We start from the raw sequence: 16,899 nt of genomic DNA, 5'->3' as shown, positions 1-16,899 counted from the left end.
ACAGCCCACAATAGAAGTAACTGGGCCTGACTCATGATTCCTTAAAAAATATAAAACTCCAAGAAAATTAGTGGGATTTTCCTCAGAGTAACAGGTGCAATCTCAGGTTCAGTGGGTGCATCTTTACAAGATGCTATGTTATTGTAGCAACGAGCTACTGTGATGTAGTTCGTCTTTACAGCAATGCAGTGTTGGCAGGCATGAAGCGTGATGCTATGGCGACATAACGTCTAGAAATAACTATGTGCCGCTAAAGCAAATTTAATTTTATTAGTACATGTTTAGGATTGTGAATCCAAAAAAGATGACAAAGCTGGTAGGGAAATACAAATCTCCCGAGCAAGGGACTAACATTAGAGGGATGGGGGTGAGGAGGCGAACGCAACTAGGTTACAGAAAATTACTACACTTGATCTGAGCCTTCAAGAGGCCTGCACAGTACCAATGTGCAAGTCAGGGTCACGTGTAGGCATGTCCACTATGAATAACATTACAAAGATATTAAAAAGTTCTGCTGAGGACATCACAAAACAACTGTTACTTCATTGAACTGCTGACACAGTCCTGCTTTAACCAACATTTCTGTACTCAAATGTCTAACTCCTGAGGCAAAGAATCAGGGTATGGATCCAGAACACTCTTCCCATGGAATAATTTACTCCTGTTTTTACTCTATAGTAAGGAGAAGATGCACTATCAGATTTACTAAACTGGCTGCCTACAGTAGGCATGATTAGAACACATAGCCACCAGTTAACAAATGATTTATGCATTAGATTTATATCCCACCTAGCAGGTCTATAAACAGGTTGTTAAAATATAGTCAAATCACTCCCTGAAATATTGGTATGTTTTAAAACAGGGCTGTTCATATAGTGGCTTGTGGGCAGCTAGGATGTGGCCAGGGGCTCCTTCAGTTAGTCTTCTCACTGCCCATGATGAGGGAAGGCTTGGGAGGGGGGTGTGCAGTGGAGGGGCAGGGGGACCACATGGTGTTGGTACTACCCTCACGGCCTTAGGGTATGGGAGGGAGGGAGGGTCACTGCCACCATTACTCGCATGTCTAAGGGTGGCGTGGCAGGGGTGATCCTGGAAGCCCACCCCCACAGTATATGGCCTGCATGGTCACTGGGGTGAAGTTGGACAGCCCTGCTCTAAAAAATAGATTTTAACATAATTGTAATTTCTTTTTCCCTTCTCATCATTTATGAAACTGTAGGGCTCACAGTAGTGGAAACAGTAGCTTTTAACCTCCAAGTTATTAGCCGAAATCTGAGTCACTAGTCTGACCACTGAGGTTATGATCAGGCTCTTACTATTTGAAAGCCGTTGGTGGTCTCAGTTCATGGACAATTCCATTTCCACAGAAGCATTGAAAAGAGTATTTTTGCTCTGATGCAGAATGAATACAAATTCTGAAATCTTGGAAGCAGCAGTGGAATAGAAGTGGTCTCCACACACAATTTCTATTCTAACATCTGTCAGCTTAAACAAAACCTTAAATATTTTTAAGTTAATCACTGTGACTTAATCATGGAAAATCAAAATAAAAGTCCTGAGTTTAATATTCAATATTTTGTTTAGATATTCAGTCTAAAGCAGTAATAGCCAAACAATTATTGGAGGTCCATTGAAATCCTTATGGCAGGCCAAATAAAATAACTCCAGCTGTTTTCAGATTAAACTGCTAGATCAAGCAAGTAAAATCTGTATCATATGGAAAACTAGACTGGTGCTCAACCTACTTCCAGTGTACAGCCTGACACAGATAAGGACATAGACTTAATGTCACTTTGCCTACAAACCTTACTATGATTTCAAATGAAGGGCATAATTACTAAACCCGATGCAGAACATTTGTTCCTTAAATGGACCATTAAGATTAGCAGTCAGTAGAGCTTGTGACCAGAAAACTTTACAACAGAATACAAGCATAAACTACTGAGCAAAGTAACTTTTTAGAATATAGAAAAAGATTAAAGGCCACACTTTTTATTGCCATTAATTCTCCACAACTAACTTTCTTCTTTGCTTATATACAGGAGATGGTTATAATTCTTCATCTGTAAAGGACGGGTAATCTTATTTTGAAGTTTAGTTAATGCTGCTACAAGCAAACAAGAAAATAAGTGAGGCAAAGTTATATCTTGCTCATAGCTAAGCAATATTTTTCTGAATTCTTACATTACTGCATAAAAAGGAACAAACATATAGCCTGTGCATAGCTAAAGTTCCTAGTTTTTCACAATCCCTAGGTGCTCAGAACTAATCATGGAATAAAACTGTTAAAATGGGCAGTAATGTTAAGTTATTCTTTTGTCCTCCTTGGAGAAGCCTATAAAAATGTCCGTTGAATAGACATTTTGCTCATCCTTTTTTATGTAGCACTTAAACCCAACCCCGATGCTTCCTATAGCATCCAACAGCCTGCTTTTACCTTCACTGCTAATACCTTTGCTGCAGAGGAGGCGGGTGTCACAACCCAGTTAATCAGTGCCCATGCCACTAGCAAGACACACCATTCAGACCACCCTCACTTTGCACACAGTAGTCAACTAAGGGTTAAAAGAAATCCTTGCCAGAAACTCCTGAAACAAAATCCTGGCGGAAAGCTGTATATAATTTATGCCCACGTCACAAACAAGAAATGAAACTTAAGACTGGTCAGGGTGAAAGGGGATATCCCTGCCATAAACCCCTAGCGAAAACTGCTATATAATTGGAGATTCAGACAAAAACCAGATGACGTGGCTTAAATCAATTGGTCACTGTGTAAACAAAACCAGCTTGCACTTCCGCCAAATCGGAGAACTCTGGGGGAAATCTCTGAGGAGAAACCTGAGCCCATCATCAGAGTAACTTGGTGGTTTGATCACCCATCAATCACTCCCTGTCATCGCGGTCCCGACGTACCCTAACCCTCCTGCAGGGTCGTCCGGTCGTTCACGGTATCTCGTCGTCATACACGGTCGATTGTAACCTGAGGCACACGCTTGAATGTAAACAACGCAAGCCTTCTGCCTGCGTCGCATGTCACTATCTGGGCGACGTAAGTAAACAATCTCCTGTAACCAACGCGCGTCTGTGCCTGGTTAATCTCACTCCATCCATTAATTAGCCGCCTGTCAAGTAAAAATCTAAACCCTCCAGTGAGAATCAGGATGCAACTGCTGGCAGCTGCTCTGATCCCTGACATGGCATCACGAACAGGATCGGGGGAAATGTGATGGAGGTGGAATTAATTAAGAACTGCCCCGGCGCAGTGGGGGGCGCCGCGCAGATAACGCGGATGAAATATGGGCGCACATCGCTTATCACCAAGCGGGTGGAGCGGAGACGGGGTGCGTCAGCGGCTACTTCTCGCTGAGAGGGGAAGAGGGGGTCACCAAGGAGTGGGCAACAGACTTAACCCCTGGGGCGTTTGGGTGCGTTATGGGTGGCGACCGGGTTCTATATAGGCCACGAGAGGAAACAAAAACAATCTCTCTGGCTCAAGTAAAACCGACAGGCGCAGCGAATCCAAGTCCTGCCCAAGAGTACGCCTGCTGTATACGCCATGTACGGGAGGGCGGGGAGCCGACGCCGGCTGACAAGTTTAATTGTCCAACTCTGGCGCTTGGATCGCGTGGCCACGAGCTCCTAACCCAACTCCGCGAAAATTTGGAAACTGAGGGCCGCACTGCGACAAAATGGGCAGGCCCAAAGTGGGACAAAGGAAAGATAATAAATGTGCTATTCCGTGCCTTTACGAGTGTGTTGCGGGAAAATGCGGACTTGGAGGCCCAGCTAGCCACGGCTGGAAAAGCGGCTGCGAACGCAGCAACAAAAGAAATTCCTGAGCCACCGCCCGAAAATGGCACCGGGGAAAAGAAAGGGCGGGACAATGAAAAGATTCCACAAATTCCACAAGGAGGAGGGCCAGCCGCGGTACCACCTACGGCCCCGCCCCCCCAAAGTGGTGCCACCCGCTGGTCTGCCCCTTAAGATGGCACCGGCCATAAATCCGCCCCCTTACGGAGGGGGATGGCCAGCTGCGTCATTGCCTATGGCCTCACCTCCCAAAATGACGCCACCCGTGATTCCACCCCCTGAGGCAGCGCCAGTTATAGACCCGCCCCCTTACAGAGGAGGGAAGTTATACCCAGCCCTCCCGGTTAACCCCGACCCTGCTCCGGTCCAAGCTCACCCCGTTGCTATAATAAAGCATAACATAGATGAGAACGGAGTGGCACGTACGACTATTACGTACCGTACCTGTACTCGGCCAGACATGCAGGATTTGTGTAAGGAGTCAAAGTTAAAGCCCGGCGAAACCTTGGCGATATGGTTAGGACGGTTGCTAGTAGAGTACGGGTCGGAGACGCTGGACCAAGATGAGGCTAGTTTTCTAACACGTCAGGCCACCTGGAGCGGGGGACATGCCACTGACTTAAACACAGTAACGGGCAATATTTATTGGCCCATTCCGCTCCCAGCTCTCGTTGCAAGTCAAGTGTACCAGAAAGCCTACGCTTGACATAACGGACAGCCGCTGAAGCCCTCTGCGGAACAACTGCTGCTAGCCATCATCGGGGTATCCTACTTGTCCTGGAATCCTAGAGCACACCCACTGGGTATAACAATCCAGCAAGTAGGCGGCCCGTGGCCTCATCGACACCTCACCGATTCCGGTCAAGTCCCGACCACAATGGGAAGCATTGAAGCGTGCGAAGAAGTATACGGGGGCAAGGAGGCCATAACCATCCAGCTCCTTTTGGGGCCATTGGCTGGCGAACAGTCGGGGAATTTATTAAGTGAGCTACCACGGCTACAGGCCCTCATGGACTCCACAACAACAAACCCCGATGGGGCAGACCCACGTTCTTCGGCGTGCCCAGTTGAACATCTGGAGCTGGACCGTCACCAGCCTGGTCCTCGACGTGACCCCCCGGCCCGCGACGTGAGTTCTGGGTCCCACCGCCAAGGACGCCGGAGGAGAGGGCCATGTTTGGCTTCCTCCTAAACAACACGCAGCTTACCAAACAACAGCTGCGCATTTTAGGAGACGAGGGCCAGCGACTCCTAGCATCCGCAATGGACTTTACGTACCAAGAGAAGCTAAAAAACGAGTAATGGCTGCCGGTCACACCGGCGGCCTACTCAAACCCGACCCGACAGACTCTTGTCCCTACACCAAGCTTGTCGTCTACGATGTCGCTGACCCAACTATACGACGTAAGGTCCTCTTCCTTTTGGACACCGGGGCGCAAACCAATGTCATCACCCCAACGACGCCTCACGTAAAGACAAAAAAGGCCATCAAAGTCCAAGGGTTAAACTCCGTCGCCACCGCAACGAAAGTAAAGTTTACAGTGGCCGGATAACACTGCGCATTGGAGGCAGTCCTAGGGAGCATCAACATCCTGGGAATCCCTGGACTCAGAGCGCTCGAACTAAAAGAACAAGTGTTACAAGCTCTTCCAATCTCCATTTCAAAAATGGATCAGCACAGACCCACACTTCGCAACACGTCTACATGGCGCTACAAACCAATTCCAACGAAGGGGCCCCTGCGAGAAGCCCTTGTCACCCTTCTACAGCAACTCGAGCAACAAGAATGCATAAAACTAGTAGCCGCCAGTACTCCACTCTCCAAACAAACTAATTGTCGTGAACCCAGTTACTGCTCTCGTTTTATTTTTTTCAGGTCCGGCCATATGCAATAGCAGCCCGTCACAAGAACCACCGGAACATTGGGCCGCTCCGACCTGGCACGCACCAGACCACCATGGGGGCGTCTATCGTGCCGATCCTGTTGGGTGCTGTTATCACCTCGGTGCCTCCTCCGGACCCTGGACCCTCCAACTTGATCCTGTCTCTCCTGTTGGTTTGGGCCAACATCACCGGGTCTGATAAAGAGTCGGGACTCACTGCATGCCTACGCCTTCCTCTTTGGGAGGGCTCTTCTTGGCTAATGTATTTGTTAACACCCCTAACTTTGTTGTTACCCATTTGTGCTATTGGCATTGGTCTTAGTATAATTTGTTGTTTTGTTCAGTATTTTAAAAACAAGCTTATTTTGCTTTTTGCTTTTGTATACACACGCTTGCCATTAGATGACTCCAATGACAACAAGTATGACGACGAGAACGAGCTATAGCCTAAAGTAAGTGGTCACTTGCTGTGCCCTGGGCAAGGGGGCATGTCACAACCCAGTTAATCAGTGCCCATGCCACTAGCAAGACACACCATTCAGACCACCCTCACTTTGCACACAGTAGTCAACTAAGGGTTAAAAGAAATCCTTGCCAGAAACTCCTGAAACAAAATCCTGGCGGAGAGCTGTATATAATTTATGCCCACATCACAAACAAGAAATGAAACTTAAGACTGGTCAGGGTGAAAGGGGATATCCCTGCCATAAACCCCTAGCGAAAACTGCTATATAATTGGAGATTCAGACAAAAACCAGATGACGTGGCTTAAATCAATTGGTCACTGTGTAAACAAAACCAGCTTGCACTTCCGCCAAATCGGAGAACTCTGGGGGAAATCTCTGAGGAGAAACCTGAGCCCATCTTCAGAGTAACTTGGTGGTTTGATCACCCATCAATCACTCCCCGTCATCGCGGTCCTGATGTACCCTAACCCTCCTGCAGGCTCGTCCGGTCGTTCATGGTATCTCGTCGTCACAAGGTCGATTATAACCTGAGACACACGCTCGAATGTAAACAACGCAAGCCTTCTGCCTGCGTTGCACGTCACTATGTTTACTTACGTCGCCCAGAATCTCCTGTAACCAACACGCGTCTGTGCCTGGTTAATCTCACTCCATCCATTAATTACCCGCCTGTCAAGGTAAAAGTTTTACTGCTCCGGTGGGAATCAGAACGCAGCTGCCGGCAGCTGCTCTGATTCTCAACAGCGGGGAAATGTGAATGTGGAGAAGCAGGCTGTAGAAGGGAGCACTGTGGATCAGATGGGCAGCATGGCACAGCTGGACTGGACCTTCATGGGCCAGACCTGGATCGTGGGCTGCAGACGGCTGACTCCTGTTTTACGGAGCACCTGATTAGTCTTGCTATCTTTCACATCAACTGTCCTCTTTCCTGTAGTGCAGTAGCTGTATCAGCATATTCCGCTGCTAACTAATGTACCAGATATAAATTTCTGAGAATTTCCTATAACTGCAAAGATCGCTTTTCAACTGCTCCTTTATACACTGCCATGTAATAACGGTACAGAATGCATCTGGGAGCATTTGTGATACTACTCACTTGAATAGGTTTCCATTTGCCACTTTGAATTCAATGTCTAAAAAGAAGTTTCTTCCAGCAGCCCAATCTTCTAATGGGAGAGATTGATGCATGTTGTCAAAACAACAGTCTTTCAGGGAAATAGTGACTAGAGGTATTTGGACAGAAATTTCTGCTGGTAGCTGAGCTTCAGTAAGCAGCAACTGACAGAGGAGAATACATATAATATGCTTTCTCTTAAAGCTTTCAAAAGCCAGGATTTATGCTCTGTAAAGCATCAGTGTAGTCTCCTTTGATCTGAAGGATTTAGAAATGTATATGAGAATTTTGAGCCTGGTAATTTGCCACTTTTTCTTCATAGAGCATCCATAATCCCTATCTGAGTATGTAAATTGTGACTGTCCACCATCAAATGTATTAACCTAGTAAGAGCTTCTGGCTTTCAACCTGCTGTGTTATTTCTTGTGTTCTGTTCTTGGAGCAAAGAAACTGTAGATGGAACGCAGGAGAATTCTCTTACTGATATTTACAGAACCTAGAAAATGAAATTACATACAACAGAAACTTACCTTTGTGTAATCAACAAGATTTTGATATTCAATATAGTTGCCTCCTCCCACTACAAACACAATTGCCTAAAACACAATAAAAAGGAGACAGTTAATATGCTGCAGGAATCTGGAAGTACAGTCTAAGTATTAAAATAGAAACGAGTGTGATTAAACAAACATCAGTACTGTTTTAGTCTTTCACTGAAGTTTAAAAGCAAACTAAGCAACAAATAATGCAGAACACTTGAAAAAAATCAGATGACCTCTACCCCAGAGGCAGGCAATTATTTCAGGCAGAGGGCTGCTTACCGAGTTTTGGCAAGCTGTCAAGGGGTGCATGGGTAGCCCCACCCCTTGACAGGTGCCCTGCCCCCTGGTTGCCATCTTGTGACTGGAAATCCCACCCCCTAATCCCTGACTTTTGTCACCAGAAGTTCCTCTCCTTGCCCCCAGAAGTACTCCTTTCAGCAAGGGGTTTTGCCATCTTAGAAAAATATCAATTTATAGTCTAAAAATCAAACATTTACAACATTCATTAATTTGATTTAAAAAAATATTTTTGTCTTGATTTACATGCATTTGTGTAGTGCACATAGAGGTGATTGCACAATAGCTTAAAATGAAGTCCTATTCTTGTATATTGTGGAGGGGTTGGAGGCTGTGGGTGTATGTGTGTGGATATGTGAGGTGTGGGTGATTATGGGGTTTGTGGGGAATTGTGTGGGGGGTAGGCTGTTCTGCATGTATGGCAGTGCAAGGGGGGTTTGGGTATACGTGTATGGTGGGGTGTGTGTGTGGGACTCAGCCTACGAACGAACGAACGAACGAACGAACGAACGAACGAACGAACGAACGAACGAACGAACACACTCTCTCTCTCTTTCTCCTTCCCTCCCTCCCTCGTTGCATGCACGCACACACTCTGTGCCTTCCTCACTTCACACACACACTCTCTTCCACTCTCATTGTTCTCTCTGTCCCCTTCCCTCATTGCACATAGAAACACAGACACACTCTTCTGCTCCTGGCCCTGGGGTACTGACGCAGGCTCCGTGGTCCCATGATCCGGTGATACAGCTGGGGGCCACGTGGTGCTGGAGCCTCCAGCTGGCGTGCAGGGAAGCAGTGAAAGTGGGGGCAGGCAGAGGCTTCCAGTTGAGGGAGGGCGGGGGTGGAGTGGAGTTGGGCCAGCCTTGCAGCTGGGTCCTGCTGGCTTTCCCTGGGGCCTACTGCCCAAAGCTCCTGTCATCTTTGATAGGCACCCAGGAGCAGATAAATATTAATTTTCTAAATTTTTTAGGGGCCCTGCAGGCTGGATCTGGACCGTGGGCCATATTTTGTCCACCCCACCTCTACACATTACAGGTATCATGCAATTAACTGGTTAATTGTACAATTATGTTAAGGTCAACTACATGTGCAAAGTAGCTATCGTGATAAAAAGCTATGAAGTTAGACCCTGAAAATGTGCACAAACTTTATACTTAGTTGCTATCAAGCTTTGATTTGCACGTGTAGAAGCATCTCCCCTGTGGCTAGGATGCACAATGCAGGGAGTTTCAGGCCCAGCAGTTGGCGACTCTGGGTCCCAGCAGCACAGGGAGCCAAAGTCCTGCAGCTGCGGATGCTGGGACCCAGCTGGGTTTTGGCAGATGGGGGGCGCAGATGACCTGGGATGTGTAAAACCCCTGGGCCCAAGGGATCATGGTAGCTGGGCTCCCCCCAGGTTAGGGGGTTTCATGCACCTCCAGGGCAGCTGCATCCCCTGGCTGCTGGGACCTAGCTGGATCCTGGTACCCAGCATCTGCATCCTCCCAGCCTGGGAGATCAACAGGAGCAGTTCCCAGCTGTAGAAGCTTGCTTCTTACTGGTGCAGGAAGAGCCCGGGATTGAGCTTTCCCTGCACTGGCAATAAGGCGCAATGGGACCTAACGCACAATCCCACAATTGAGCTTCCTGCCATGCACATGTGTATTGTGCATTAGATCTCATCACACCTTTATCTGCTCATGTAGAGGGGTCCTCAGAAACCTAACTTTCTGTAAAAGATCTAAACTAATAATGCTACTTTTCCATACCGCAATTGCTTCCATCTAGGAGACAGTAAACCACTGACTTCACACACAAAATTATTTTAATATTGTAATTCAAGCTGTAAAATATTTCTGTTCTAATATATTTTTTCAGAAAGCTTTGACACAAAAAAATGTCATAAATACAGTTTAACATATGTTACTGATCTTTATTTAGATAAGCCTCCACATGGTCCAAAAAGTTGTTAAAAATATCTTCATGACAGTTTATGAATTAATTTGATAAAGACTTAGTTTTCCAACACTGCTATTGCTGTGGAGGACATTTTGTTATATTCAATTTATTTTAGTCTTTTTCAGCAACTTAGGTTTAACTAACAATCGCCCTAACAGACCATCATTTTCTGGGTTACGTTGAAGACAACTAAACAGCTGGATAAACAACTTAGCCTTTTTAAAATTTATGATCTATCAGTGAACTGACTTACCTTTATTTGCATGCCTTCCCCATTTAATGAAAATTACCCATCCAAAATGTGCACAACTTAAATGAGGAATAGAGGCATGGGAACACTGAAATGGCTGCTGGGGGCTGTGGTCAGTTGTGCTTTACATGGAGTTCAGGGTGGAGGGGGAGAGGAGGGAGGAAGTCTAGCCAGGTATCACTCCTCCCCCTGCAGCTAGAGGTTTAACTCTCTAACAGTTGCTGCCAAATTGGTGTTCATCCATGGTGAGCTTGTGAAGCTGTGGCAAGTAACATTTTGAAACAAATCTTTTTTCCTTATTCTCCCCTAAAAGAACAAGGAGTATGTGGTATGTGAATAAATATGGTAAATATATTTTAACTTGTTGATTACCAGTAACATATCCACTGTGTGTGGTTGGTCAAAAAAGACAAATGGTAACGTCTTTGCTCTCCAAATGTATGGAAAATCAGAAAAGAAGAAAAAAAAATTCAAGTATGGCTATGCAAAGACTTCTATTCATCAATATGTTTAGATGAATGGTCATGCTTGTAGAAATTATTTTATTTTCACAAAAATAAATACTACCATAAATATCTGTGGAAAATAGCATCAGAAAAAAATAAAGCTGTAGCTTTTATTAGTACTGATATTGATAGCAGTATTGTTTATAGCAGTATTCAGGCAGTTCTGTTTAAGAGTGTATGGAGAACTAAATTTAGAGAGGTAGGGTATTCTAGAAGACTAAGTGTGGGCTTGGAAGTTACAGATGCTCAGTACTAACTATGGCTCATCCATTAAACCACTACAATTACTTGCAAGAACATTGTTAAGGATTAAGTTAATGCTTATACAGTTCTTTGAGGATGAAGAGTTCTTCAGAGTATGTGCTATGTATAATTAATTAATGCATGTAATTAAACAAACTGATTTTTTACAAATGTAACTTCTTTTTTTTTAAATGTCCAATACCTTAAAAAGTATTTGGGGTGGCAGGGGATGAGGAGGGAATTGAGTTCTACATGACTTACCTCCTGGAATGGACTTTTGTTTCTTGGAACTGAGCTGTAATAGAAATAATCCATACTATTATAGGAATTCACTGTTAATGCAGATATTAAAATAATAAAAGCAATCCTAAATAGGACACATTTTAACATTTGGTGGTATGATTTTTTTAACACAAAGTTCTAAAAAGTGACTTCTATTATTTCTCCAAAATAATATGTTGTAGGAACTCCCTTCATTCATCAGTGAGAAGTAGTATACAGGATCTATTTCTTTAATTTGGGATAAATCGATTCATTCTTTTTCTAGTTCTCTTCTATGAATATGTGGATTAATGAGAGCTCCATCATACATCTGTGGAATGTATAAACTTCTAAGTTTCTGGACTGTGTAAACTGTGGTGCAGCTAGTATAACTGACTTTCTGAGATATAAAGCACTAGAATTTGTTGAAATCAGTCAAGCATTAAATGTGCAGTTCATGACACTTTCAAACTTTCCTGAGAGAGGGTACAACCATCAATATGCATTTGAAATAGCTTGGAAAATCTACCAAGAATCACATAAAATATTACAGCAGGCTGTCATGGCAAGCTCCCATTCCTGGCCCCAGCTGATTCTCTACATATGATAAAGCAAAAACAGAACAAAAACAAAACACCTGTGACCCGCTTTCCAAGTGGATTAGGTTTCTAATGCATAGTAGAAAGGATAATAGGGAAGGTATACTCAGCTTCCTAGTCCATAAAGGAAGATTTAAGGAACAGATTGGGCAATAGCATTAGGCAGAAGGTAGGACACATTGGCACCTTAGAGATCAACTGGCTAAGAGAGGTATAAATTTTTGTAGGCGACAACCTACTTTGTCAGATGAATAGACTATTACCTAACAGTCACCTATGAAAGCTTTTGCCTGTCTGAACTAGTTACTCTCAAAGTGCCACCCTGTCCTGACTTCAGCTTAATATGGGCATTCTCTGTGGTAGAATTATGAAAGGGACTTTTCAATTATATATAGCGAATAAAATGCAATGTGGTAAAATGCCTGAATGTGGGATAACTGAAACTTTTGAAATGAAGTCTAGACGTTCGGATCTCTGAGCCATAATGGACAGAAGAATGTGGCTGTGTTAGCTGGTTGTATCTGTCAGGTGGTGATTTAAGATTTATGGTATGCACTAAAATAGACTGACATAAAGTAAGCATAAACAGATTGTTCCAAACAGACATGCATGAGAATGAATTAGATATGGGGATGGATTTTCACGTCCAATTTTTTTTTAAAATGGCCTCTACAGTAAACACTATTACCAGGATTCAAGGATTAAAGCACTTCAGCCTAACCCAAGGATTAACTCCCCCACTCTCAGAAACCTCTTGCTCTCTCTACAGGAGTGGGAATGAGGTCTTTCATTCTTCTTATAGAACCAATTCTACCCTGAATCTCTTTCTTGTGTTTGTGTGTGAGCTGGCTCTGCTAAGCCTCTCACCCACCTTGGACACTAGCAAACTGCAGCAAAATAATGTATTTCATTCATAAACACATAGCGACTGTGCTTACTTTTTTGTTACTTTACAATGGTACCTTGAAATGGAGCCCCTTCAAGATGCTTCAAAGCAGAGCAGAACCACTAAATACTTTAGCCTTCTCCTGTGGGCAAAATTAATTCCTGACCCCCCAGACTGAGTTTGATCTGATCAAACACTGAATCTTGAAAATTCAGTCCAAACTATGTCTTTATTACAAGACAAGAACTGTGGAAACTCCAGGTGGCTGCTGAAAGTGTTGACTGCTTTAAGTAACGTGAGGAAGTGGAAATAGAGCATAGTGGGACTGAAGAACTTAGTCAACAGGGAAAGGGAGAACTTGAGAACTCTTCTCCTTGCTTGAGAGGGGAAGGGGGACATAAGCAAAAGCTCTGGAGTAATCAACTCTGTCATTTTGTCCCAACTCCTCTCATGCCCCCCCCCAGGATTTTCTGGCCTCAACTGATCTGATAAAAATCCTCTTCTGCTGGTCCAATGAAACAGCATTAGGACAGGGGGCAGCAAATACTAGCTATACAAATTTCTTCCCTCTTGCATTTTTGTATTTAAATATTACCAGCTATTCTTTCCATAGCTCTCAAAACTGTCAGGCTACCATTCAGATAATATTGCAGTGCTTCACAGAAACTAGTTTTCTTATACATTAGAATCAACTTTTAAATAGGAGGATTTGGATTATGGCATGAATGCAGTACTGTCAGCATAATTTTTCCTTTATGTATATTCATAAACATTTAAATTCATCCTTTTGGAATACAAATTTGCAAATACTGACAGAAGTATAAATGTGGACTAGAAAAATGTATGTCTGTTGAGACTGGCTTCTTCCTTTTCAAAAGAAAACAACTGGCAGAAATGCCAATATTTCTTACAGTAAAAGGGTATATAGGAATCAAATCATTCCTGTGCATTAAGAAAAGAAAGAAATTAATAATGGTATTTCAGTGATTATATTATTGAACATCATTATTTTTTACTTGAATTTTTGGTAGCTAGCTGAAATAGTCTCCTGGATTACCATTGAAAGTATACTGTTTGTTCTGTGTAGTCCTGTCCAGAAGGTAAGAACTACAAACAAAAAAGCCTCTCTACCCACAGTGATTCAGTTGTCATCCTTATCAGGCTCAATTTAAAATTAAATGCAACCTTCAGCATAGGTATTCCATAGACTATTTGCATAAAGCCATAAGGTCGTCATCGACAAATCAGTTGAACTTCTGGTCATATGCATAAAACAGATATACAACTGTGCATCTTGCATACATATGAAAAAATGACGGTGCATTTAAACTCATGTCTGCACATTCTAATTGCATTGAACGCACAAAGAACTGTCGTAAATTTGAGTGGAAACAGGCATGATAGAACTTTATGGCAGTTCTTTAAAAGACGATCAGGAAAATTCTTGGATGCAATACTCAGCATTAATTTATTTGCTTGAGAAAATTACCATCCAAACCCCTTCCCTCAGCTGCACGTTTCTTATTTCACCATCTTTAACAGCTTAGCCCCATCATTAATGGTTAAAGTGTCTTATGTGGTAAAGCATAACTCAAAAATAAATCAATAATGACCTTTCAGCAATAATATTACTGATAATCAATATTTCAAACTGTTCAGTCTATTAGTTCTATAGAAATATATAGCTCAAATAAAAATAACAGACTATTAAAATGTATTGTGCAATATTACAGATTTCTATTGGGTAAGGTATATTTGTAAAAGTTTTCTTTAAAAAGAGTATCACAGAAGCTGCACAGGATGGGTGACAAGCTTGCGAATTATTGCAGGTTTCAAAGTAAAGGTCTGTATATTATTTGCAACAGAGATAAATTATTTTATGCATGTAACATTTCCATGAAAAAACAAAAACAATCAACTTTGTTTGTAAATGAACTAAAACAGACGTTTAGACGACACTAAAATAAAGCAAGCTGAAAGCTCCAGTTATATTTCTAAAAAGTACTGTATTTGGTAATGCCAATTTTTACTTTGACAGCTTTCTATATCTATTTTTAATTCTTGAAGTTGCATTTGAAAATATTTGTGCAATGTATGATACGTATTTTCTGCAAAGCATTTTTCATTATTGCAGATACACTGTCAAGAATGAAACACTGTGAAGGAGACAGCTGAAATTCATATTTAATCATAAGCCAAGGACAGTGCTGGTTCTGAGTCCTCCCTCCACATAAGCCCAATAATAAAACCAAAGAATTAAAAGATCTTGCTGCTCTCCTGTGAATGGACCTTATTTTCAAAAGAGCTCAAGTAAAACTGAAGATATTTTCCATTTCTAGAGAATTAAAGTAGAGATTTTCAGTAGTGGTTTTGTTCACAAAAATAGGTCAGGAAACAGTCTGACATTTTTGGTGTCAGTCGTCTTATTTCTCCCCTTTTTCTTTTTTTTAAATGATGAGACAAAATTCTCTGTCACAGCAAATTAATGAGAAATCTATAACTTTTACCAGAAACACAAAAGTTTCATGCTCCTTTTAAAAGAACTACTGGACAATCTAATGTTAAATATGAATGGGTGAATGGGAGTATTTTAACCCTGTGAGAATTAATAGGAAACTTTAAGTACAGTGCCAATGACCTTCCATTCAAAAAAAAAAAAAAAAAATCAATGGACAAATTCAAACAAAGTAATTAGTATCTTTGCAAATAGTTGTGAAATTCAAAAGTAAAAAAAATGCATTAGAAGGGACTCTGCTGCTAGAGTATTAGAACTTCTTATGACAGCTGTAGTGGCATTGAAATGAGAGCTTTAGTACACAGCATTACAGGAACTTCTATGGCTGATACACAGCTTTTAGTTCCTCCGTCATCATGTGTTTTGACTTAGAGGTTATGCCTAATTATTTTATGAAATCAATAATGAGAGAAAAATGAATTTACAAACCTAAAAGCACAAATCACATAGTATAATAGTAGTGAAAGGAGTCAGAAAATAATTTAAAAATAGATATGTTGCTTAAAAAGATAGCATATTTGCAATATTTATGCAAGTATACTGAAACATGAACAGCAGCTACAAAAGCATACTTTCTATAAAATGATGGACATAATCCTGATATGTTATGCTTTGAAATGGGTACTTATATATACTGCTCCAAACTATGGAAGATAGAAGAAACATAAACCGTATACTCACCTGTCACTTCCTCGCAGCATCTTGGGATCAAAATATCTGTAGTCATCTGTTTCCTATTAAAAAGAAGGATGTTAAAAAAAGATGTCTCAAAAACAAAGTAATATGCAAAAAGAAAAGTATACAAGTATACTTGTACACTGTGCAAGTTCTGGTTAAATCTGTTATATCTGTTTTTGGGGTGATCTGCAATTCATTGCTATTAAAACCTGTCCAAAATGTATTGGCTATTAAATGTGTCTCCAAAACAGAGTAATATTCAAAAAGAAAAACAAAGGTGATACCAGCTTTAGAGCCCTAAAATGTAATTGGTTCCAAATAATTTTTTTTTCCAGGACATGCTTATGTCAGTGAATGCTAAAATATAGCATAGATCAAAATCTACTTCAATTATGAAACTTACACTTGTACATTTCATTTCAAGATTTATGGCTACTATTAAAACAAAATAAAGTGTTTGCACAATAAAAGTGACATAAATGCTTAAAAAGTTCTGACTGTTTAAATTTGAATGAAGAAAAAATCATTGCATCTAAGCAGTTCCAAGATATCCAATATTTTCACTGGCACTGAGAAACTTTTGCTAAATATTAGAGGGGAAAAGAGAAAAACAAAGTTTCTAGTTAAGTGCTTGTGACAACTAGTTGGCTTTCATTTCTTTTGTAATTAACTTTCAACCTGGTACTGCAAAGTGAAGTTGCATGTAGGTGCAGTAGTCCATTCCTGTGCTATAGGGGGCAGGAACTGGTGTCTGTGTTTTGATGATTCAGTACAGTACAAACAATTCCTCTTGAGAACTTTTCTGAATATATCTCAGCCAGATCAAAAAATGTAATTATTTCCCTCTACAATTTACAAATTATTTTTATACACAAATGATTTTAATCAACTGTGTGTTAAGGCCTAT

The 16,899-nt window shown here is 41.8% G+C and overlaps 1 protein-coding gene across 3 annotated transcripts in view; it reads right to left on the bottom strand.

Annotated features, from left to right (window-relative positions):
- Window positions 1-16,899, bottom strand: part of SCFD1 (sec1 family domain containing 1) — a 122,133-nt gene that overhangs the window by 4,773 nt on the left and 100,461 nt on the right. For all 3 annotated transcript variants that reach the window (XM_019488789.2, XM_059723016.1, XM_019488790.2), the window contains exons 21-23: window positions 15,996-16,048; window positions 11,315-11,348; window positions 7,805-7,870 (exon numbers count right to left, since the gene is read on the bottom strand). In XM_019488789.2, coding sequence (XP_019344334.1) covers window positions 7,805-7,870; window positions 11,315-11,348; window positions 15,996-16,048 — 153 coding nt within the window. The remainder of the gene's footprint in view (window positions 1-7,804; window positions 7,871-11,314; window positions 11,349-15,995; window positions 16,049-16,899) is intronic.

This window comes from Alligator mississippiensis, chromosome 2, assembly GCF_030867095.1.
Source record: "Alligator mississippiensis isolate rAllMis1 chromosome 2, rAllMis1, whole genome shotgun sequence".
Taxonomy (NCBI): Eukaryota; Metazoa; Chordata; order Crocodylia; family Alligatoridae; genus Alligator; species Alligator mississippiensis.
Note: the sequence above shows the minus strand (reverse complement) of the source record. Positions and strands in the feature narration are given on the sequence as shown.